General features: G+C 38.5%; 1 protein-coding gene across 2 annotated transcripts in view; it reads left to right on the top strand.

Moving 5' to 3' along the window:
- The first annotated feature begins 4491 nt into the window (after window positions 1-4491).
- Window positions 4492-25319, top strand: part of KIDINS220 (kinase D interacting substrate 220) — a 63718-nt gene continuing 42890 nt past the window's right edge. The window contains exons 1-11 of one of the 2 annotated variants that reach the window (XM_070732956.1): window positions 4492-4794; window positions 12017-12156; window positions 13957-14055; window positions 14860-14958; window positions 16055-16153; window positions 19260-19361; window positions 20044-20142; window positions 20486-20683; window positions 20797-20895; window positions 23148-23246; window positions 25042-25140. In XM_070732956.1, coding sequence (XP_070589057.1) covers window positions 12049-12156; window positions 13957-14055; window positions 14860-14958; window positions 16055-16153; window positions 19260-19361; window positions 20044-20142; window positions 20486-20683; window positions 20797-20895; window positions 23148-23246; window positions 25042-25140 — 1101 coding nt within the window. In that variant the 5' untranslated portion in view covers window positions 4492-4794; window positions 12017-12048. The remainder of the gene's footprint in view (window positions 4795-12016; window positions 12157-13956; window positions 14056-14859; window positions 14959-16054; window positions 16154-19259; window positions 19362-20043; window positions 20143-20485; window positions 20684-20796; window positions 20896-23147; window positions 23247-25041; window positions 25141-25319) is intronic. The other variant, XM_070732955.1, reaches the window with a different exon arrangement.

Below are 25319 nucleotides of genomic sequence, written 5' to 3'. Positions count from 1 at the left end.
ACAAATCCAATACCCACCAATCCAATTACAATGTTAAGCTAAAAAATTCATAAAAAACAACCCCAGAATATTAAAAAACAAGCACACAATCAATCTAACACCAAAACAACATGGGCAAGGGGGAGATGTTTCAGTTCCCCCATACCTGACGGCAGAGGTGGGTTTTAAGGAGTTTGCGAAAGGCAAGGAGGGTGGGGGCAATCCTAATCTCGGGGGAGTTGGTTCCAGAGGGTCGGAGCCGCCACAGAGAAGGCTCTTCCCCTGGGTCCCGCCAGACGACATTGTTTAGTCGACGGGACCCGGAGAAGGCCAACTCTGTGGGACCGAACCGGTCGCTGGGATTCGTGCGGCAGAAGACGGTCCCGGAGATATTCTGGTCCGGTGCCATGAAAGGCTTTATAGGTCATAACCAACACTTTGAATTGTGACCGGAAACTGATCGGCAACCAATGCAGACTGCGGAGTGTTGGAGTGATATGGGCATACTTAGAGAAGCCCATAATTGCTCTCGTAGCTGCATTCTGCACGATCTGAAGTTTCCGAACACTTTTCAAAGGTAGCCCCATGTAGAGAGCGTTACAGTAGTCAAACCTCGAGGTGATGAGGGCATGAGTGACTGTGAGCAATGACTCCCGGTCCAAATAGGGCCGCAACTGGCGCACCAGGCGAACCTGGGCAAACGCCCCCCTCGCCACAGCTGAAAGATGTTTTTCTAATGTGAGCTGTGGATCGAGGAGGACGCCCAAGTTGCGGACCCTCTCTGAGGGGGTCAATAATTCCCCCCCAGGGTAATGGATGGACAGATAGAATTGTCCTTGGGAGGCAAGACCCACAGCCACTCCGTTATTCATATAACATGCTTGTTTAGAGTTAATATAATCCTTTATTGGCCAAGTGTGATTGGACACACAAGCAACTTGTCATTGGTGATATGAAATGAAATCCAAGATGGTGCCAATTTATTTATTTATTTATTTATTATTTAGATTTGTATGCCACCCCTCTCCGCAGACTCAGGGCGGCTATGAAGGCTGCCTCAGTGAAATGCTCTCAAATGGCTTCTTTATGGTTTCTTAATTGGACCATGGTTTAAATAATGCTGAGTCCTAATGGTATTGCTACTTGCTAGTAGTAGTCTGTTGTATGGTTTATTTATTTATTTATTAGATTTGTATATCGCCCCTCTCCGTAGACTCGGGGCCGCTCACAACAATAACAAAGACAATGTAAGAATCTAATAATTTAAAAAACACTAAAAACCCCATTATTAAAAGCAAGCATACACACAAACATACCATGTATAAACTGTATAGGCCCGGGGGAGATGTCTCAGTTCCCCCATGCCTGTTTGTTTATATCCCACTTTTATTATTTTTACAAGGCAGTGAATGTTACACCACAGCTTCCACTTCCGCCTCCTATTTTCCAATAACCTTGTGAGGTGTGTTAGGCTGAGGGAGAGGTACCAGCCCAAAGCTAACCAACTGTCTTTTCTGGCAAATGCCAGGACTTTAAAGTCTCTTGTTTTCTAGCCTTATGTCTTAGACCAAACTGGTTGTTAGGTTTTTTCCTAGAATTTGATTCTAGCTTCAAAAGACTTTTTCCACTGCTAGAGTTTAAATTAGATCTTTGTATATTTGATTCTATATACAAATGAGGTACTGGTAATTCTAAGTCATGGTTTTGCAGTTAGCATTACAGATGACTCACAGGCACTATAAGTGACATATACACTTAGTCCTGCAGCCAGCTTCTGATGGTAGCAGGTTACCTTATCCTGCAAATGGAGTGCAATTTCAGATTTCCTAAGTGGTAATGGCTATAGTTGGTTCTCAATTTTTGTGAGCCTTTATTGTAATTTTTATTCAATTTAAAATCCTGCAATGATTTCTTTCCCATTCATGTGCCCACAAGATATGGAACAAATAGGGAAAAAAAGGAAGATTTAATAGCAGCAATTTCCTTTATAACCATTCTTTCTTCCACATCAAGCCACAAACTAGCTTGCTCCAGTGTGTTCAATAACCCAATTGCTGTAGTATTCTGTGTACGCTGATGTGGAGAGACCTGGCCCATAGAATCACCAAGTGTCAGACATGGATGTCATCATCATCACCATCATCTTTGTACATTGTACAAAACCAGAAACTCAGAAACCTGGGCTAAATCCATCAACTGCAGGAAACCGTACTGCTATTCAACAAATACAATTTCACCGGCTCAAATATAGTGGAGTTCAAAAAGATTGTAAGCAGGATGAGAAGAGTTTCTGAGAATGTTGTGCACCTTTCTAAAACAGTGAGATATGAAGATATCGTTGAGGGATGGTAGCTGGATCCCAATGATATTCTGGGCAGTTCTATGACTTTCTGTAAAGCTTTTTTATCCGCTACGGAGCTGCTCCCATACCATGTGAGAATGCTATATGTTGGGACGCTATCAATGGTGCTGCAATAGTAGAACAATAGATGCTGAGAAAGATTTATCTTTCTGAGCATTCTTAGGCAGTACAGCCTCTTTTGTGCCTTCTTCACAAGCATGTTAACATTCATCGTCCATGAGATGTTCTTTGTGATATGAATACCCAGAAACTTAAAACTACCAACCCTCTCAACCTCTTTGTCATTTATGTACAATGGTAAATGTACATCTTTCTTCTTCCTGAAGTCAATTATCAGTTCCTTAGTTTTTTTGGTTTTAAGTGTAATATTATTTTCTTTGCACCACAATGTCAGCCCTTGTACTACATTTCTGTAAGCAGACTCATTGTTCTTATTAATCAGCCCCACCACTCTCGTATCGTCTGCAAATTTAATAATCGTGTTGATGTTATACAATAGGGTGCAGTCATGTATGTACAAGGAATAAAGGAAAAGGCTTAGTACACAACCCTGGGGGGGGGGGGCTCCTGTGCTTTGTATCTGAATAGATGAGATCCCACCCTTACTGATTGTGACCTATCTGTCAAAAAATCCTTTACCCACAAACAAATCCTTTTAACAGCATGCATTTAAATCTAAGCCGCTTGCAGTGTTGAACATCTGCACGCTCATTTTTGAAACCTGCCTAGGTCATTAATGTCCCAAAGGTGCTTTTTCCAAAAGGCAACTGGCCTTTCTTGATGGTTTTTTAAATGTTTCGCTTCTTATGCAGTGAAGAAAACACCAAGGAAGGCCAATAACAACAGCAACAAGTTAGAAGGGACCTTAGAGGTCTTCTAGTCCAACCCCCTGCTTAGGCAGGAAGCTCTACACTACTTCAGATGAATGGTTATCCAACATCTTTTTAAAAACTTCCAGTGTTGGAACATTCACAACTTCTGGAGGCAACTTGTTCCACTGTTTAATTGTTCTGTCAGGAAATTTCTCCTTAATTCTAAATTAATTCTCTCCTTGATCACTTTCCACCCATTGCTTCTTGTTCTACCCTCAGGTGCTTTGAAGAATAGGTTGACTCAGTGAAGGGGTACCAAAATTTTTTCTACCACACTGTGGGCATGGCTTATACATTTTGTTTAAACATCTTTCAGTGCAAATTGGGTGCTCTGGGGTGGAGCTCCATTTTTGCTACCTCACTGCATCCCCCCCCACATCCAGGTAGTAGCCCACACCTGGGTTGACGCCTCCTTTTTTGTGGCAACCCCTGAGATATTGGAACACTGTTAACATGTCTCCCCTGGTCCTTCTTTTCATTAAACTAGATATACCCAGTTACTACAACCGTTCTTCATTGTGTTTTAGCCTCCAGTCCCCTAGTCATCTTAGTTGCTGTTCTCTGCACTCTTTCTAGAGTCTCAACATCCTTTTTGCATCATGGTGACTAAAAGTGAACGCAGCATTGCAAGTGTGGCCTTACCAAGGCATTATAAAGTGGTATTAACACTTCACCTGATCTTGATTCTATCCCTCTGTTAATGCAGCCTAGAACTGTGTTGGCTTTTTTGGCATTGCTGCACACTGCTGGCTCATATCCACTAGGACTCCAAGATCCCTCTCACAGTTACTACTATTAAGCAAGGTACCACATATACAGTACTGTACCTATGCATTTTGTTTTTCTTGCCTAAATGTACATTATTTGCTTCTTTTATATATAGAAAAAGCACCTTTTAGCATCTCTTCGAAACATATTTTATCTCCGGCATTTCTAATTTTGTTTCGGCTCCAGGGTTTACAATGCCCTTATAATGGTTTGTGTATCCGCGCCTACCTATAAATAACACCCGCGCAAGATGGGGAAACGCCTGACGAAGCCGAGCAGGATTTTAGCCCACAAATAAACGTCCCCGTCCCCGTCCCACCAGCTCTCTCTCCCTCCTTCCCGATGCTGCGAGACTCCTCAACGCCTTTCGACACCCGCCGTTGGGCCGCGGGTAGGTCAATTAACGGTTAGGAACTTATTATTCAATTGGGTCGCGCGCAGCCGTTCGAACCGTGCCCCCTCCCCCTGTCTCCTTTTAACATTCGGCTCTCGCCGGGGCGCGTGCGCGCCTCCGTATAATAGCGGAAAAAGGAGGGTCGGGCGGAATCCAGCCGGGCGCGCGCTCCGGAACCTCAGCCGCCTTCGGGGGCAGGAGAGCAAGACAGACGGGCACGCGCGCGCCTCACGTGACCTGACCGGCAGCTAAAGCAAAGATGGCCGCTGTGTCTTCGGGCTGAAGGGAAGACGGAGCGCTCCTCAACAGCCTTCCCACCATATCCGTTGCTACTATCGTACTGCCGCCATCAAGTTAACAGCAGCAGCAGCAGCAGCAGCGTCGTCGTCGTCCTCCAAAAACCGCTCGTCCTCTCCCTGGTAAAGGGTGCGCAAGCGAAGTTAAACGGCGCAGCAAGGGGGAATGGGAGCGGAGGGGGGGTGTTGGGGAGGGCGGTGGTCGCGGGCCGTTCAGACAAAGGGAGCGGAGCTTCCCGGCCGCCTTTCGTTCCTCGGCTTCATCCTTCGGCTTCTCGAGAAGCTGTTTTAGCCTAACGCGGGCGGTTGTGAACTGGGTGAGGATTTGAAGGGGTGTATGTTTGTGTTTAAAGCCGCTGGCCGGCGACCTATGAACAGGTGGTCGCCTCTTCCGAACCTTCCCCTCACCTTGCATTCCCGTACGTTTGAAATGGGTGGACGCTTTGGATTGCGGGGCTGAGGAACCTGTTCATTTGTTTTATTTTATTTGTCCAAAACATAATGTATAAGATAACAGGTATCGAATAAACATAATGTATAAGATAACAGGTATCGAATAAATATAAGTAAATTAAGCTACAGGTAAATAAAACAATAGGACAGTAAGACAGGGACGATGGGCACGATGGCGCACTTGTGCACGGTTCACTTAACTAGTGGCGAATTCAGTTAGCTAGTGGAAGCGAATAGGAAAAAACACCCATAAAAAATGCCTGTCCCTGGCCGTTATCTTGGATTGCGGCCATTCTTCTGTGAGCTGGTTGCTTTGAGAACGGCGCTCAGTTATGTTTTAGCTTAAGGCAAGAACGCTGGAAGACCTTAGGAAAACGTCTAGGTTTGTTTGATACCCAAGGGGACAGGAGCGCAATGCCTAATGTTTATCAGTTTGGCATTTGGGTGGTTAAAAACAAGCATACCAGTGAGTGGGACAGACAGGCAGACTGGCACTCCTAAGCGTTAGGTTATGATAACCAGGAAAACCCTGAGTTTAAATCCTTAGGCATGAAAACTAATTGAGGTGACCTTGGGCTGGCCACTGGCTCTCAGCCCAACGCACCCTCACAGGGTGATTGTTGGAGGGACAGTAGGAAGAGGAATGAATATGGGTGTGTGTTTGCTGCCTTGACATGTGTGTGTGCGTTTCTGTCAAAAAATATGTATATAAAAATGTGTGTGTGTTTGTGTGTATACATTTTTATTATCAGCAAAAATATGTTGCATGCGTTTGTTTGTGTGTGTATTTGTGTGTGTACACAAAAAAACCCCCATTTCTGTTTGCCGAGACTTTTTAAAGGTATAACCCAACATTCTGAAGCAGGGATTTAGATGGCATTGTAGTTATCAATCATTACGTGCTGTGTTCCATCACCTGGGCTAGGTTTCTTCATTTCTATGGATTTTGCAGTTTGTAAAATTTAACTTTCGTTACCTTTGGCAACTCTTTTGCAATCTAATAACCAATAAAATGTGCATTAAAATCTGATAGTTGCAATAGGCCAGCCCAATGTCTTGCCTTGCAAAGCACTTGGTGATGAATGCATACTGGCCACCTTAGGATGATGTACTGTGCATGAAGCCTGGCAAGCATATATGTGGCTCCCTTTATTTTGCAAAGTGGTAGAGCTGAAATATTTGAAAGGATTTGAAATACCATGCCCTTTTAGAGTTCAAATGAAGCAAAGAAAGATACAGAGCGTTCCTCAATTGCAAATAGTAAATTGAAACAATGAGTAAATTGAAGGATTTGGCTACTTAACATTGGTGTGCTCACTATTCAAGCATAGTTTGTTAAAATTATTTTTGACATTTTAAAAATTGTTTGGAAGGGTTAGTATTTGGAGAGATAGCCAGATTATGGCCCGAGTCTACGGAGAGGGGCGGCATACAAATCTAATAATAATAATAATATTTACCAATATGGGGCCCTCTAGATATGGGCAAGAGTCAATTTATTTATTTTTACAGAACACATTTGAACCACAACTGCGTTGTTTGTGACCTCAGTGGTGTTTATGGCTCATTGTGTCTTGTAAATCAAACAAAAATCTATTAATTAAGGAATCCATGAGTGAATGTGTTGTGTAAATAATCAGACTGACTGAGTAGATATTTTTCTAGCCTACTTTGTGGTTCTGGGTGATAAACAAGTGTTAATTATTGAACTTGCATAAGTGGTAAACAGTGTTGTTATTGTAGTAAAATTATATATTTTTGATAAGAGCCTTTCCACTTGTTTGCAGAAATGTCAAAGGTTGGTAATAACATAATGAGGGAAAGATTTTTGTAATTGTAGCTGTATTAATGGATAATATTACTTCACAGCATTTTATATGTAAAAAATTAAAATTAGTATAGAAGATAAAATGTTTTTCTTACATAAATTATTTTGTGAAAATATTAAAAAAACAAATTGAGTCCAAAAGCTAATCTAATAGACTTAAAAAAAATTAATTCTGAATATTAAAAAAATAAATTAGAAAGGATAAAATCTTTACTATGGAATAATAAAGAGTTTAAATTGTTTCAACTGAAAGAGTCTTGGTTAGCTGCCGTGAGACGTCAGAGCTATTGATCATCTTGGAATATATGGAAAGAGTTGCTTTAATCTTAAAAGCATTCTTATGCGTTACTAAAATTGTCTATGGAGGAATACATTCCATTTCTCTTTGGAACCTATATCCCCCATTTCCTGATAATACACTGTAGAAAAAATAATAAAGAATACCTTGAAAAGTGATGGTTATCAAAATAAACTCAGGAGTGAGTCTTTGTGTACTGTACTAAAATACAGTCAATATATATAGTCTATTCTATGAATTTTTCATATTTAACATTCTGCAGGCTTAAAGTATCACTAGGTAGTAAATTTTGACATATAAAAGCATCTTTAGGTTAACCTATTTTATGCAAAGATACTCTTACTGTTTAAATGTTTAAATAACTGGACAGGTTTTGAGTGCAAGCTTGATAGTATGATAGTATGAAAAGTATTATAGTATGAAAAGGTTATTAGGATGCAGCTGATTAATGCTTCATTTGTGAAAAAAACCCAAATTGAGAAGAAAATAGTGTATGAGATTAGTCATCACATGATGTCTAGACTTTATGTACCTTGCTTAATAATAGTAATTGTGAGAGGGATCTTGGAGTCCTAATGGACATCATTTAAATATAAGCCAGCAGTGTGCAGCAGCTGTCAAAAAAGCCAACACAGTTCTAGGCTGCATAGACAGAGGAATAGAATCAAGATCATACGAAGTGTTAATACTACTTTATAATGCTTTGTTAAGGCCACACTTGGAATACTGCATCCAGTTTTGGTCGCAACAGTGTTAAAAAGATGTGGAGATTCTAGAAAGAGTGCAGAGAAGAGTAACAAAGATGATTAGGGGACTGGAGGCTAAAGTGCATGAAGAAGGGTTGCAGGAACTGGATATGTCTAGTTTAATGAAAAGAAGGAGGAGGGGGGGACATGATAGCAATGTTCAAATATCTCCGGGATTGCCACAAAGAAGAGGGAGTCAAACTATTCCCCAAAGCACTTAAGGGCAGGACAAGAAGCAATAGGTATAAACTAATCAAGGAGACAAGCAACATAGAACTAAAGGGAAATTTCCTGACAGAACAATCAGTGGAAAAACTTGCTTCCAGAAGTTGTGAATGCTCCAACACTGGAACTTTAAAAAGTTATTGGATAACCATTTGTCTGAAGTGGTGTAAGGTTTCCTGCCTAAGGAGGGGGTTGGACTAGAAGACCTCCAAGATTCCTTCCAACTCTGTTGTTCAGTTCTGTTCAGCATTTTTGGCTTTTGTTTTTGACTGTCAAATTCCAGGACGTGGCATCCATAGAATATTACAGAGGGCTATGACTACATGATACAGCTTGCTACCAAACTATAAAAAATGGATTAATGCATTTTTCTTAATTATAGGTTGGATCACAAGAATCTTTTTGCAAAATAACAAGCTATGATCTGTTATTTGCAGTATGTTAAAAGTTCTTGAGTAAAAAATAAGGTTTATAATTATAACATATATCAAATGTGCTTTGTTGTTTGCTTATAATTTTACTTTGATCTTCCATAAATTTAGGTTTTGTAGCTTTTTGTAAATCTTTGTGATACCTACTGGTAGATGTGCATTGTTGCTAGTGATCCAGGCTATTTTATACAGTACAGTACTTCTCTGACATCCCAAGCTTCAGAGAAAGGAAGAATCTCAAAGTTACATTTTTTTTTTGCAAATATATTAGTGAAGTACAATGAATAATGAAATACAATCATGATTTGTGCAGGTTAAAATGACATGCATTATAATGATTAAAAAAAGATGAACAAAGAAAATAAATAAGGCTCATGTAATAGCATATAAAATTAATCCAATCTTTGTCTACGTAGGAATGCATTCCATTTCCATTTAAAGTTATCACTAAAAGTCATACAGAAACACTATATATTACTCCATTTTCTTATTTTTAGAATGTAAAAATATTTCAAAAAATGATAAAATACTGTAAGCTTTTTTTTGGTAGGGAATCTAGAAAATTGCTATCAACCCCTTTCAATTTCAGTGACAGTGAAATTACCAGAGTTCTGGATTCAGCCTTTTGTGTTTGTGGCAATTTGGCTGTTCTAGGAAAGGTTAAAAATGTTTCTGTACTGACTTTTTAATAAAGAATTATTATTCTTTTCATTCAGGAGCTCAAGGCAGAGTATACTATATATAGTATTCACTCTTGTGTTGTGCAACAACTTAATGAGATGGATTAGACTGAAACTATTCATGGTCTAAAGATACTTATTGAACTTCCTCCAGGGTGGACTGGAACCTGAGTCTCCTTAGTGACAGTCCCAAGATCTTAACCACTACCCTACACTGACATACAGTATTTTAAAAAAATAGTCATTTCAATTGAGTTAATTTTCTGGGGACTTCATGAACATATCTGTGTAGAATCATTGAGGAAATACTTATAGGAATCATTTAAATTAATATGAGTAATATATTAGAATGTATTTTCCCATAGCTTCATTAATTTGCTGTACAGTACAGTATCTGCAAAGTTGACAGTCATCCATGTTTTTAGGAAGTAATGTCTGGTGACCTGGAGGAAATATTTTATTCAGTTCCCTCTTTTTTATTATTTTGAATTTCTCACTCAGAACTGATTTTTCAAAGAGTTATATTAGCCTTCATTACCCTTTTAATGCTAAGAGATCTAACCACTAATTTCTGTGTACATTCTGTGAGATAGCCTTACTGCTAGTAATCTCTATAATAACAGGCCCAGAATTCACTTGCTTCCTCACAGTATGCAAAATCAGGAGAATTTCTGTGTTGAATTTTTATTGAAAAAATTTGACAACAGAAATGCACTTATGTTAAAACAACATTGTAAAGCGTGGAATGCATATTAGTTAAGAAGGAATGACAAGTTATGAAAGATAATATGAAGGGAATATTGCTTTTCCACGAGTTTTTTCCCTGGGGATTTACAAAGTCTATTAGCATATCTTTATGCAATGGAAATTTTACTTCCTAACTTCAAGATGAATAATATTAAGGTATATTGAATTGGAATATAGGAATTCCAGTTTCTGTTTTATCTATAACTAATACTACTAGTTTCCTTATTTAAATAAGTACACAGTAATAATACATTTGCACAATCTTTCATCAGCGAAGTTCGATTACTAATGATCACTTGTTTAATCTAATTGTGAGCTGTAAATTAAACAGGATAAATACAATATGTTACCTAAACAATTTTGTATGCCAGTGGGAAAGTTAGAGTATAAAGACTTCATGATGAAAATTCTGTAAAGGCTTACATTAATTCCACTGAGCAGTGAGGTTTACTTGTATTAGGTGGTAATTATTATATTTACATATACAGTGATACCTCGTCTTACGAACCCCTCGTCATACGAACTTTTCGAGATACGAACCCGGGGTTTAAGATTTCTTTGCCTCGTCTTAAAAACCTTTTCTGTCATACGAACCTGAGCCCAGGTCCATGGGCTTTGCGCTCTCTGACTGCCGAAGGGATTCCTCTGCCTTGTGACTGTCACCGCCAGGATTTCCCATTTGCTTGCATGGGAATTCCCCGCCAGAATTCCCCGCCCCCTTTTGCTTGCACCTGAGGCGGGGAACGCCGGAGCTGCCCCATTTCCCTGCCACTTTCCCCTCTAGCCCTCTGCTTCCTCTGCTCCCTGCAGCTGCCCCATCCTACTGCCAACCCCCCCAGCCTGCTGCTTCCTTTGCCCCATCTCGCTGCTAAAATCTCCCCTCCAAAAGCTTCCTATCTTGCCCCAGATTCCCCCAAAAATTTCAATTCCAAAAGCTTCCTATCTTGCACTAAATTCCCCCAAAAATCGCCACTTCAAAAGCTTCCTATCTTGCACTAAATTCCCCCAAAAATCGCCACTTCAAGAAGCTTCCTATCTTGCACTAAATTCCCCCAGAAATCGCCATTCCAAAAGCTTCCTATCTTGCACTAAATTCCCCCAGAAATCACCACTCCAATCATCTATGTTGCTCTTCTCTGCACTCTTTCTAGAGTCTCAACATCTTTGAATCTCAACATTTCTGCTAGAAAGACTAAAGGCAAACTCTTAAAAGCATGAGGAGATTGCACATTGATTGTGGTGTGCGTAGGTTTATTCGTTATTTCAAATAGTAACGGACGACCTCTGTTGCATTGCCATATTTTTACGAAGGCCTTAGTTGAACTTTTTTTTTTAAAATACATATTTATTCCTTCTAAGTGGTCTTTTCTAGTGTATATTTTTAGCTATGATAATCCAAAACAGCGCAGTGCTGGTAAATACACGATTAAAGGAAATATTTATACATTTGGCATCAGTTGCTTTATTACTATCAGATGTAAAATATTGTTTGTAATTCATTTATTTTAATCATTTCTTTATTATTATAACACTAAAAAGTTGTATCTTTTTATTAATATTTTTATTGATTTTTATAATATAAAATGCACACACACAACATATAACATATACATGTGCTCAGTGATCCCACTACCAGACAATCAATCATACCCCACCACCAGTTGGGGGTATTTCTTGTATAAATCATTTAAACCCAAGAGCGAAATATTTCTTTACATATTATAGAGTGATTCCAACTTGTTTCTTATAGCTTGGTCTTGGATCCTACTCGCCCTATATCGTCTTACCTTGTCCCATTGTAAAAAGTTGTATCTTGAAGATTATCTGTATACAGATATATGGTAACTGAAATTGTTTTTTCTAGTGATAGGAATTTTGTCACCTACCTCTTTCAGTGTGTTACTGACACATTAAAATGGTTCTTTTTGTTTATGTAGATAACTGGCATTGTGGAACCTGACCACTAAGGATGGCTAATCTGATGTCTCAGAGTTTGGTGACTTATGTGGAAGAAGAAAATGTTCCTGCTTTGAAAGCACTTCTTGAGAAGTGCAAAGATGTGGATGAAAGGGACGAGGTATGTGTTCTGTCTGGCCAGATCAATTGTCAGGAAATAAAGACCCACTCACATTGCTTGCAAAAGTCTCAGTAAGCAAGTTCTATTGGTAAAGCAGTTTTTACAATAACAATGGTGAACGCAAAGAATTTCATGTTGGCAGCAGTTCCCCAATTAGCAAAGAGATAACAGACTCTGGGATGCTGGCCAGCTAGAGTCATAAATCAAATGTCTCTGATAGTTTAAATACACTCACATCCCAGGCTTCCGCAGCTCCTACAAAAAGCCGGTTTCAAAGTCCAAGGAGCCAGAAAAGGTCTCTCAGATCCAGAGCACTGTCTTCCATGATAGGGACATTGTTTTCCACACCCCTTTTCCCCATCAGCTTTTCTTTATATACCATCAAGACGTGACCAAATGTCCCATAGATCTAATCAACCTCAAGAACCCCTTCTAGAGAGATAGTCATGCCTGGATCTCATCCTCCTTATTCTTGCATCTAACAGGGATTCCCGATCCTTAGAGTCCCCGTCATCTTCTGACTCAGACTACCCTAACTGGGGGTTCTACAGTCTCTGATGGTTCCCCAGTCTACAATTCCCTTTCACTCTCACTCTCAGATGCCAGTATTCCTCCATCCCCTGGTCCTCAATATCTGTGACCAGCTGAGCAGGACGTGGACCACTCACAACAGTATGATAAACTGTGAAGTAAACCCTTTGAAAACTATCCAATTTTGGATAATTGTTGAAAACTATCAGAGCCTATGGGAGCATGGCATATCTCTGATGTTCATTCTGTTCGCCATTTCAGAGCAATTAATTTGTGATTTTAAATGTGGAATGTTGACATGATCAGATTTCTCTTTTGCTAGTCTGCAGCTTATCCCCTTTGCCAGTCTCTGCAGGGGCAGAGAACCTTTGGTGGCTTATGAAATATAATTCTGCCACAAGAGACCTGGAGTATCCAAGCAGTCCTTCTATGTTAGTTAATCCTGGTCTGTTGCTTGGTTTGTACACTATTGCAAGCTATCCAAAGTCTCTTGATTTGATGGGGTAAAAAATATGTATTTATATTTAAGGGCTTTAATATAGATGTCACAACTGTTTAATATTATTAAATATTTTAACAAGAATTTTTACAATCAATAAATAGTTGCTGCCCTGTTCAATAAGGTGAAATAAACTTTCAAAACCAAATCCTAGGATTCACAAATGTGATCTTTTTACAAGATACTGAGTTGCCTTAACTTGTTTCTGTTAATGTTTTATTCAATACAATTTATTGAATCCGGATAACAGACAGACCTCATTTAATAACCATTTATTTGAAAATCATTGGAAAATGTTTGAAGTCATAATGGTACTGAAGAAAATGATTCATGGCCTGTCTTCAACTGAATAACAGTTGTGACATCCCTGCAGTCATATGATCACAATTTAGGCACTCAACAACCATTCTGCAACATTGTGTGATCGTATGACCACCATTTGTGACCTTCCCAGCCAGTTTCCAACAAGCAAAATTGTGACAAACCCAGCAGGAAGCTGTAAGTCACAATTACCTGATCTCTTGCTTAACAGCCAAAACCAGCGCTGCTAGCACTGTCTTTGTAAACCAGTGTGCTCATTTGATGTTTTGCTTAACTTTGCTTAGTAACAAAGTTGCTGGGCCCAGTTAGGGTTATTAAATTTTTTAAAGTACTGTTTTAGGAGATATGCTTCAGGGTAAGTAAATTTTGAATACTACATAGTTTTCTGCTATAATTGTTACATATCCTCTTCATTAGCTTTTTCCTATATGCATTTTTTATGATTGCAGAATGGTCAGACTCCTTTAATGCTGGCTGCAGAGCAAGGCAATTTAGAAATTGCCCAAGAACTGATAAAGAAAGGCGCCAATTGTAACTTGGAAGATTCAGTAAGTACTAAGAAACCTATCCTGCCAATACTTTATCTTTCCTCCAGCACATTTAATTAGCCATCAGTCTGTACGTATCTTGAAATCAGACCTGTGAACACAAAATATACAACAGATAAGACTGTGCCATTTCATCCTATTGTTTGTTGTTACAGTAATAAACTTTGATATCATGTCTAGAATTCATTCTTTGTTAAAGCTTATTAATTTAAGGGAGTTAATTCAGCTAGAACATTCTTTTGATTGGTGGCTTCTGCCTGTCCTAATAGATTTGGCGAAGTGGGCAATACTCTGGATTCCCTCAGTGAGACAATGTCATCTGATGGGTCCTTGGAAGTATGCCTTCTCTGTCATGGCACTGGCCTTAAGGAATCTCCTTGTTTTGGAGATATGGATTGCAACCCTGCCGCCCTTGAGAAAAGTGGTGAGGACTTGGCTTTTTCCTCAGGAATTGTGGCCAAGTTATTAATGGAGCTGGCAGGCAGACAGATGAATGGGAGTTTTATCTTTTCCTTTTTACTCTTTTTTATTGATTTTATTGTATTTTCTTTGATTGTTTTGAGCTGTCCAGAACCATTGACAGTCAGGTTGTATACAAATTTAATAATCTATTATTATTAAAGCTTCAACCTTACTTTTAAAAAAATTGTGTGTTGCGGTTTTATTTTGTTTACAGCTAGCTGAAAGTTCTTTCTAGTACATGAGCAGCTATATACATTGTTTTAATAAATGAAATAAATATAAAAAATTGTTCTTAAGTACTTATAAAACTGACATTTTCCTTCTTTGATTGCTTTATTTTAGGATAACTGGACTGCCCTTATCTCTGCATCTAAAGAGGGGCATATTGCTATTGTATCAGAACTCTTAGCATGCAATGTGAATATAGAACATCGAGACATGGTATATTTTTACTTTTATAACAACATCAAACAGTTACATCTCCAGTATTTTTGTTTCTTAATTTATATTCTGCAGTCTCGCAAATCTGCACAAGGCCTCCTTCCAAGCTTTCCCCCAAGTCATGCACTAACCCTTTCAGTGCATGCCCTGGCCTCTCCAACCCCTCTTGTATGCTTCTTACTTGGATTCATGCTGGCTTCCACTGAATACCTTTAAAGTTACTATGACAGCCAGAACTTCTGAGATTGGTATTGCCAAGTGATGTACTCATGATGTTGCACTTTCCAGCTGCACTGATAGTGATGGCAGTCCCGGTCCCAATTGTCTTCACTTGAGAACTACCTGTATACTGTTTAGCTCCTTTTAATTATTATGTTACAACTGAATTTCGATGCGTTATAAACAGTGTTCGGTAATTGTCTTTCTTGGAGTGTAATGCCAGAAGTTCATATAGATGGTTTACATAATAGAATGCATTTGCTAATTGAGTAAAAATTTCAAAGGACATTTACAAATGTACTGTCCAACAGTAATTGTTCAGAGAATAACCCCATCAGTAAGGTGATATCTATTACTTAGTGTTATAAGCTACCCAGAATTCTATTTTGAGGTGGCCAGATTTTATATGAATAAAATCTATACTTTTTCCATTTCACTTTCTTTGCCTCATTGTTACGTGTATTTCCTTTCTGTCTTGTTTACTATTAGTGTGTGTAAAAAAAAAGTCACACACTATGTAGAAAGATCAAGACTCAGGCTGATTGGGTGGAAGTGTACATTGGCACGTCTATATGTGCAGCAGTATTTATATAGATATCATAAGTGAGGGTAATGCTCTGTGCTTCAGATGAAATGGATCCCAAATCTTACATAATAAGACATTTATTGATTTATTGATTTACTGTATTTAGTTATTTATATTCTATGCTGCCCTATTCTTTAAGGTCCTTAGAACTTTGTTTTTGTTGCAATGAAACACTTTTTGTGTTCCTTTGGAAATGAATATATATTGTTGTCTTGAATATAATTCAGCAATTATGTATGTTAGCCCTTTGTTTAATTGTAGGAATGCTGATTTTCTGTTTTACGGTTTTAGGGTGGGTGGACAGCCCTTATGTGGGCATGCTACAAAGGCTGTACTGAAGTAGCTGAACTGCTTCTTGAAAAAGGAGCAAACCCAAACATCACTGGAATAGTAAGTTCATTTTTTCCCTTTTTGCAGTCAAACATTAACATATCAATTTCATTTGGAATTGTTTATCTTGAATGATATTATTCAGATAATTATAGAATGATAATGATAATTATAGAAATTCTTCTATTGGTTAGTAATCTACCACTAGCCATTTTTAGTTTTTGTAAAATTAATATTTCCCCATAAAAGACTAGAAGTATTCCTTGTTTAATGACTACAGTCAGGACTGGCAATTCCCAATTAAACAAAGTGATCACTAAGTGAAATTGCAATTGTGCTTATAATTTTGCTTCAGCTTTCTTTTGCTTTACAGACCTGTGAAGATTGAAAATGCAAGGGTGGTCTTCACCATTGTAAATATGCATGATTGCCAAATGATTGCCAGTTGTTAACATGGGCTACCTGTAATGCTTTTTAAAATGTCTCACATATCAAAACAATAATTTTAATTTAATATGATGCAAATAATTGCCTGCAGAATTAATTCAAGATAATAGAAATTATTACCGATAAAGTGAATATTTATAGATGATGGTGTTAACTAGCCTAGAAATGTCTTCAAGAAAACAACACCCGTAAAACAACCCCGCACTACACCCTGTAGAGCTCCATGGTTCAACGAGGAGCTCCGGGAGTTGAAACGCCAGAAGAGACGTCTAGAGAAGTAATGGAGGAAGAGTAAGTCCAAATCCGATCAAACACTTGTAAGAGCTCATATTAAGACTTACAAAGTGGCGCTCAAGGCGGCAAGATGCGTGTATCATGCCGCCTTGATTGCATCAGCGGAATCCCGCCCAGCTGCTCTGTTTAGAGTGACCCGCTCCCTTCTTAACCAGGGGGGATTTGGGGAGCCCTTGCAGAGTAGTGCCGAGGATTTTAACACGTTTTTCGCTGATAAAATCGCTCGGATCTGGGCGGACCTCGACTCCGATTGGAGAACAGAGTCCACTGACAACGAGTCAGTCGAGGTGAGTGGGGCTCATACTTGTCCATCTGTCTGGGAAGAGTTGGATCTGGTGACACCTGATGAAGTGGACAAGGCCATTGGAGCTGTGAGTTCCGCCACCTGCTGACTGGATCCATGTCCCTCCTGGCTGGTCTCAGCCAGCAGGGAGGTGACACGGAGCTGGGTCCAGGAGATTGTCAATGCTTCTTTGGGGAGGGGGTCCTTTCCGGATCCCTACAAGGAGGCACTTGTGCGCCCCCCTCCTCAAGAAGCCTTCCCGGGACCCAGTCATTCTTAACAACTATCGGCCAGTCTCCAACCTTCCCTAGATAATCTGAAGAAGCCGATTATCTAGGCCCTCAGCAGTCAGGATTCAGGCCCGGCTACAGCACGGAAACTGCTTTGGTCGCGTTGATGGATGATCTCTGGCAGGCCCAGGACAGGGGTTTATCCTCTGTCCTTGTGCTTCTCGACCTCTCAGCGGCTTTCGATACCATCGACCATGGTATCCTTCTGCGCCGGCTGGAGGGGTTGGGAGTGGGAGGCACTGTTCTTCAGTGGTTCTCTTCCTACCTCTCCGGTCGGTCACAGTCGGTGTTAGTGGGGGGGTCAGAGGTAGACCTGTAGGCTTCTCCCTTGTGGAGTGCCTCGGGTCGGTCCTCTCCCACCTGCTATTTAATATCTACATGAAACTGCTGGGTGAGATCATCCAAGGGCATGGGGTGAGGTATCATCAGTATGCGTATGATACCCAGTTGTACATCTCCACCCCATGCCCAGTCAACGAAGCAGTGGATGTGATGTGCTGGTGCATGGAGGCTGTTGGGGTCTGGATGGGTGTCAACAGACTCAAACTCAACCCTGATAAGACGGAGTGGCTGTGGGTTTTGCATCCCAAGGACAACTCCATCTGTCTGTCCATTACCCTGGGGGAGGGAATTATTGACCCCCTCAGAGAAGGTCCGCAACTTGGGCAACTCCTCGATCCACAGCTCACATTAGAGAAACATCTTTCAGCTGTGGCGAGGGGGACGTTTGCCCAGGTTCGCCTGGTGTACCAGTTAGGACCCTATTTGGACCGGGGGTCACTGCTCACAGTCACTCATGCCCTCATCACCTCGAGGTTTGACTACTGTAATGCTCTCTACATGGGGCTACCTTTGAAAAGTGTTCGGAAACTTCAGATTGTGCAGAATGCAGCTGCGAGAGCAATCATGGGCTTTCCCAGGTATGCCCATGTTACACCAACACTCCGCAGTCTGCATTGGTTGCCGATCAGTTTCTGGTCACAATTCAAAGTGTGGGTTATGACCTATAAAGCCCTTCATGGCATCGGACCAGAATATCTCCAGGACCGCCTTCTGCCGCACGAATCCTAGTTGGCCTTCTCCGGGTTCCATCGATGAAACAATGTCGTCCTGCGGGACCCAGGGGAAGAGCCTTCTCTGTGGCTGCCCCGACCCTCTGAAACCAGCTCCCCCCAGAGATTAGGATTGCCCCCACCTTCCTTGCCTTTCGTAAACTTTTGAAAACCTACCTCTGGCGTCAGGCATGAGGGAATTGAGACATCTTCCCCGGCCTATGTAATTTTATGTATGGTATGTGTGTATGTCTTGCTTTTAAATAAGGGTTTTTTAGAGATTTTTAATATTAGATTTGTGATACATTGTTTCATATTTTTGCTGTGAGCCACCCCGAGTCTGCGTAGAGGCATACAAATCTAATGAATGAATGAATGAATGAATGAATGGAACACTGAGGACCCCCATAATATAAATTCTCCATATAAAAAGGCACATTCAGCCATGTTTTGCTGCTTCAACAACATTAAAAGAAATATTCATTAAGTAGAAGAGAACTTACTTCCGTGCTTGAGAGTCCTTGTTTCATGTAGATTAACTGTATGTATGCTGTGGCTGTAATTTGATTCTGTCAATAGAGATCGAATATTGCTCTTTAATTGCTATTATTGATGAAAATATATTTCTGTATTTTCCCCCTAATATCAGCAATTTGTTAAGAAGAAATCACTTTGTTTTTCATTTTATTTGTAATGTACTGGATTTAGTCAAACTCATACCCAATAGCTGAAGTGAGTCTGAAAACTGAGGTGAGTCCATAACATTTTATTCTTACTGTTTTTGATTGCTTTTCTTTTAGCAATATAGTGTGTATCCGATAATTTGGGCAGCAGGTCGAGGCCATTCTCGTATAGTACAACTGTTGCTGCAATATGGAGCTAAAGTCAACTGCTCTGACAAGGTAAAATTGAAAGCATTTGCTTAAGACTGGAACTTTATCATTCATCTCTCTCTCTCTCTCTCTCTCTCTCTCTCTCTCTCTCTCTCTCTCTCTCTCTCTCTCTCTCTCTCTCTCTCTCTCATCTTATATGTAGATTAAATATAATATAGGTATATACTATCTCTATGTTGGAGGAGAATCAGAATTAGCTTTCTATAAAAAATTTGGTGGTAATGAGATTGTATGCTGCATTTTTGCATCATGTAAATATTTTAATCTTCCTCTTAAAATCCTGCGCTTAATAACAATGCCTCATCTCTGCCCACTCACCAATTTTATATATATATAAAAGGAGGCAAAAAGGAGCTGTGACGTTCCTTCAATATACCAGGGTGATCCAACAGAAAAAACATATAGCCCCTCCCTGGTACAAAGCTGAAGGGATCAGATCTGGTGGCCTAGAGGTTAATTCTCTGCCTTACAAGGGAGAAGCCCCAGGATCAAATCCCAGTAAGGGTATGGCTAGCTGATGAGGCCAGAACAAGGCCGAAATAGCGCTATCCTAGTCTCCCTTAATTTTAAAAATTCAGCAAAAACATCTGACATATATATATATTTATATTTGCCATCTGTATTTGAAGCAGCATTTAGCAATCACATGATAGTTTATCAGAGGTATAAAATATGTATTTTTTTCTACTAGTATGGTACTACACCATTGATCTGGGCAGCAAGAAAAGGACATCTGGACTGTGTAAAGTACTTGTTGCAAATGGGAGCAGATGTGGATCAAGAAGGAGCTGTAAGTATAACTTTTTTTAAAAAAAAATGCTAGTTAAAATATATTTCTAATCAAAAGCAACATATCTATTGTATTCAGTTTATAAGTTCCCTTGGTTATCCAAGTGAATCTACACATCAAGAAACACATCAGGGAAGTAGATGCCAAGAACTGAGTAGTGGAGGTTTGATGTCCATGTCAAACACAGGCTTCTTGTTATCATTATCTTGTCAAAATAAAAAGCATTTGTAAAAAAAAAAACCCCAATAGAAAAATATATGTTTACTTTTGGTATTGAAAAAATGAATACATTAGAACAAAATATACTGATTCATGTTAGTAAGTGTATTTTATTCTCTCACAGAATTCTATGACTGCACTTATTGTAGCAGTAAGAGGTGGCTTTACAGATTCAGTGAAAGAAATCCTGAAAAGAAATCCAAATGTGAACTTAACCGATAAAGATGGAAATACAGCTTTGATGATCGCTGCAAAGGAGGGACACATAGAAATTGTACAAGATCTGCTGGATGCAGGAACCTACGTGAATATTCCTGATCGAGTGAGTATGTGTTTGTGTGGCACAAAAGTGTTGCCTTATTTGTGTGTAACACTTTGAAAGCTAATTTGGGAATGTCTGAAGTAGTTAGTGACTCTGCTGTGTGCTAATTTCAGAGTGGAGATACCGTGCTGATTGGGGCTGTCAGAGGTGGTCATGTTGAAATCGTGAGAGCATTGCTTCATAAATATGCTGATATTGACATTAGAGGTCAGGTAAGTAATTCTTTGTTTAATAAGATGCTTTTGAATGTGGCATTTGGAGAATGTAGAAGCATACCTTGTAGACAGGAGACATATCAGATAATATTTATATTTTGGAAAAAAATACCCATACCAGATGTAAAGGTTTGACTGGCAAGTATATTTCTTAAAATTTACTGCACATTGTTTCTACATTAGAATGAGGAATAGGTACAGTAGTCCCTCACCTATCGCTGGTGTTACGTTCCAGACCCAGCCGCGATAGGTGAAATCCGCGATGTGGAATTTATCGACTGATAGTACTTATTTAAGTATTTATATTGTAATTGTTTGGTAAGTTTTCATTGTTTTAAGTGTTTATAAACCCTTCCCACACAGTATTTATTTTAGATACAGTATTTAAATACAGTATTTACAATTTTAGATATATTTTTTTTTGAAAAACCTGCCAATCGAGTTCGGCGGGCTGTTTAAATCTGCCGATCGACTTCCTCAAAAACCCGCGAAGCAGTGAAGATCCGCGAATAATTTTTCTCATTAATATTTCTTGAAAACCCGCGATGAAGTGAAGCCGCAGTAGGTGAAGCGCGGTATAGCGAGGGACTACTGTACTTTCATTTTTATCTAGGGTGTATAGGTAATACTCAACTACCTGTATACCACAGTTCTTTTAATTATCTAGTTGGATTTAAAATGTTGTGTACTATACGTTTTATATGTTGTGAGCCGGCATAGGAATCCAAATAATAATAATAATAATAATAATAATAATAATAATAATAATAATAATAATAATAATAACAACAACAACAACAACAACAATAATAATTTACAAACACTCATTTAGTGACTGAAGCTACAGTGGCACTAAAAAACATTACTTGATACTGATCCTTACACTAAGACAGTCACAGCACCCGCACTATCACATGATCAAATGTGCTTGACAATGGCTTGTATTTATTATGGTTGTAGTGTCCCAAGGTAATAAGATTACCTTTTGCTTTGTTCCCAGCTGGTTTCTGACAAGCAAAGTCAACTGGCTAAGCCAGATTTGCTTAATGATCATATGATTCACTTAACAACTGTGGTTAAAAAAAAGGTCATACAATTGGCCCCAACTGACTTAACTATCTTGCTTAGCATCAGAAATCATGGTCACAATTGTGGTCATAATTAGAGGACTACCTGTAATTGTTCTGACACTTAGCTGTTAGGAGCTACAGGTAGTACTCAACTTAATGGTTCATTTTGTGATTGTTCATAGTTACAATAGCACTGAAAAAAGTGACATGACCGTTTTTCACACTGACCACCATTGCAGCATCCACCATGGTAACCTGATCAAAATTCAGATGCTTGGCAAGAATCACTCAGGGAAGGATAAAGGAGGAGGAAGAGAAAGTAGAAAGGTGGAAGGAGAAGAAAAGTAGTGGAGGGGAGTAGGAAGGGGGAGAGAAGGAGGAAGAAAGTAGAAGGAATAGATGGAGAAAGAGGGAGGGGAGTGTGAAGAAATGAATGAAGAATAACAGTCTGCTGGTTAGAAGTAATAAGTACATAACAGGATGTTGATTCTAGAACGATGGAGGGGAAGAAAGTATAATTTTGTATATTATTGATATATTTCAGGGTATATGTATGAATATGGTGGAGAAAAAGATTTAAAAAATACTTTTTTCAAAAAAATTCAGCTGTTTTGCAATTGGCTCATATTTAAAACAGTTGCAGTATCCCAAGGACATGTGGTCACTTTTTTGTGACCTGAGAGAAAATTCAATTGGAAAACCAGATTCACTTAACAGTGTTACTAATAATGCAGTGATTCAGTTGACAACTATGGCAAGAAAGGTTGTAAAATGGGGAAAAATTAACTTAACAAATGTTGTTCAGCAACAACAATTTTAGGCTAAATTGTGGATGTAAGTCGAGGACAGCCCTGTACTTACATCAGGTATATGAACAATGTGTTTTAGCTGCATGCAGAAAATAATAACACACAATATATTTTAATCAAGTTCAGGTTCAATACCCTGAATAGGAGGTACTCTTATAAACTTATTTCTTAAATATAACAATAAGTATATATTTAAGAAATAAAATAATAACAATATATCACTTTAGGCAGACTATTTATGTATACATTTTCTCCTGAATGAGTTACCCATGAGTTATTCATATTTAAATAATGCACATATAAGATATCTGGTTTAAGAAATTAATCCAACTGGCTTTTAAACTATTGATTGTATGTTATTCATTTATAGGATAATAAAACAGCTTTATATTGGGCTGTTGAAAAGGGAAATGCTACCATGGTAAGAGATATTTTGCAGTGTAATCCAGATACTGAAATATGTACAAAAGTAAGTATATAATTAATAGTTTATAATCCTGAGTAAGCTTCATAATAGGCATTTTTGGTGTATATTATTTTATTTTTAAAAACTATAGTTCTTGAACTTTACTAATAAATTTTATTTAATAATGAATTTGATTTTTTAAAATAATCAATACACAGCAATAACCTGGTTTTCTTAGAAGTGTGATATGTAATTATTAAATTTATATTTACCAATAACTTTATTATATATCTCCCCATTGCTCCTTATTACTTTTTGGAATAGTAGTAGACAGTAAAATAAAATGCATTTTTTCTTATGAATGCATGCATTTTGTCTTAACTACCAAAACCAAGTCTGTTCAATGTGATTCTTACCTTGAGAGCTATTAGTCAAGTCTACTAACAACATATGGGTTATATGTTGTTTTGGGAGTTGATGCAATTTCTTTATTTTCTGTAATTTTTTAAATTCTTAATTGTAAACTGCCCAGTGTCGGCCTATACTTAAATAAGTGGGGAAGGATATAGCAATGATAATATTTGGATTTAATACGGTGAGTGATCAAATAATATCAGTTATTTGAATGTGGCACATAGTTATAACAGCAAAGATATGACTAGAGCTTGACTGTGGAATAAATGACAAGCTTCTGCCATGCAAGTCCCAAGTCAAATTTAAGTAAAGCCAGTTTCCACAATACGATCTTGAACACATACTCAGCATATTTATGGAGAACATATTACTTTGAAATCCAGGATTCACAATTAATCTCTTCGATGAAAAATGAAGGAAATTGGAATAAAATCAAATAACTTATTGAGGATTATAGAGAGCAAGACTGTCTGAACAGATTAAAAGCATCTTTTCTCTCCCTTCTTGGCCCTCCCCATTGTGAGGATGACCCAACTGCAAATCAAACAGAAGTGTTAGGCTGGAGAGAAGAAGGAAGGAAGGAAGAGAAGATGGCTACCTGAGAACTCTGCAACCATAGGCCTCATGCAGGCTGGATAATAATACAAGAATGCCTCTACTTACAAACTTTTTTTTTGCCTCTTCTCAAGAAGCATTTTTCATTTACAAACCCGAGCCTCCGAAACTGTAACCGGAAAAGGCAGGGAGAAGCCTCTGTGTGGCCTCTCTAGGATTCTCTTGAAATAGTTTTATTATTGGGAACATAATTGTACAGACAATGATTTTTCTAGTAATACTTTGTGGGAGCAAAAGTTGGGATCTTTAGGAGTAGAGTTTAAAGAGTTTTGATATTTTTAAACTTTGGTATTGGAGAAAATTACAGAAAACACATAGGTCATAGAACAGATCTAGGAATGTCATTCAAGGTGCAAATGACCAGGTTCAAATTATCATAGTTTGTATATATTATGTGAAGACTAACTCTTGGAGAAGTTCATAATTGTGGGAAAGGTAGAAAAAACAGAATGATCAGCTAGTAAGTAGATGGACTCAATTATAGTGGTATTGGGCACACTGTCGGAAGATTTGAAGGACTGGTTTGGGAATATATCCTCCTGGAAAAATTCTAAGAGTTCACTAAGAGTTGACACCAACTTGATCGCATATAACTACATTACTACCGTAATTAATTTCAATTGGTTTGTATATTTTCAGTGATTAAAAGATAGTTCAACAGCTGTTGATATAATTAAAAGCTAGTAAAATAATATGGCTAAAATTATAACACATCTCAAACCATTCTATTGGAAAACATTTTTGTCATGAAATTAATGTGGCTTGAAAAGTATGCTAAATGTTCTTTATCTGTTCAAGTGACTGTTATATCTTTTTTTTTTACTTTTAGGAGGGTGAAACACCTCTTATAAAGGCAACAAAAATGAGAAACATTGAAATAGTTGAGCTTCTGCTGGACAAAGGAGCAAAAGTTTCTGCTGTAGATAAGGTAAAGTTTAATTGTTGAGCAATGTGAAAAGCACAATTAAAAGTAAAATAGTAGCGGAGGGCTGATTCTCTATACTTTTGATAATGGGAAAAGAGCGATCTGCTTTAAAAAAAAGACTTTCTAAACTTCTCTCATTTGGTACGAATATATATATATGTGAGAAAACAAATACCGTATTT

This window comes from Erythrolamprus reginae, chromosome 1 (genome assembly GCF_031021105.1).
Source record: "Erythrolamprus reginae isolate rEryReg1 chromosome 1, rEryReg1.hap1, whole genome shotgun sequence".
Taxonomy (NCBI): domain Eukaryota; kingdom Metazoa; phylum Chordata; class Lepidosauria; order Squamata; family Dipsadidae; genus Erythrolamprus; species Erythrolamprus reginae.
Note: the sequence above shows the minus strand (reverse complement) of the source record. Positions and strands in the feature narration are given on the sequence as shown.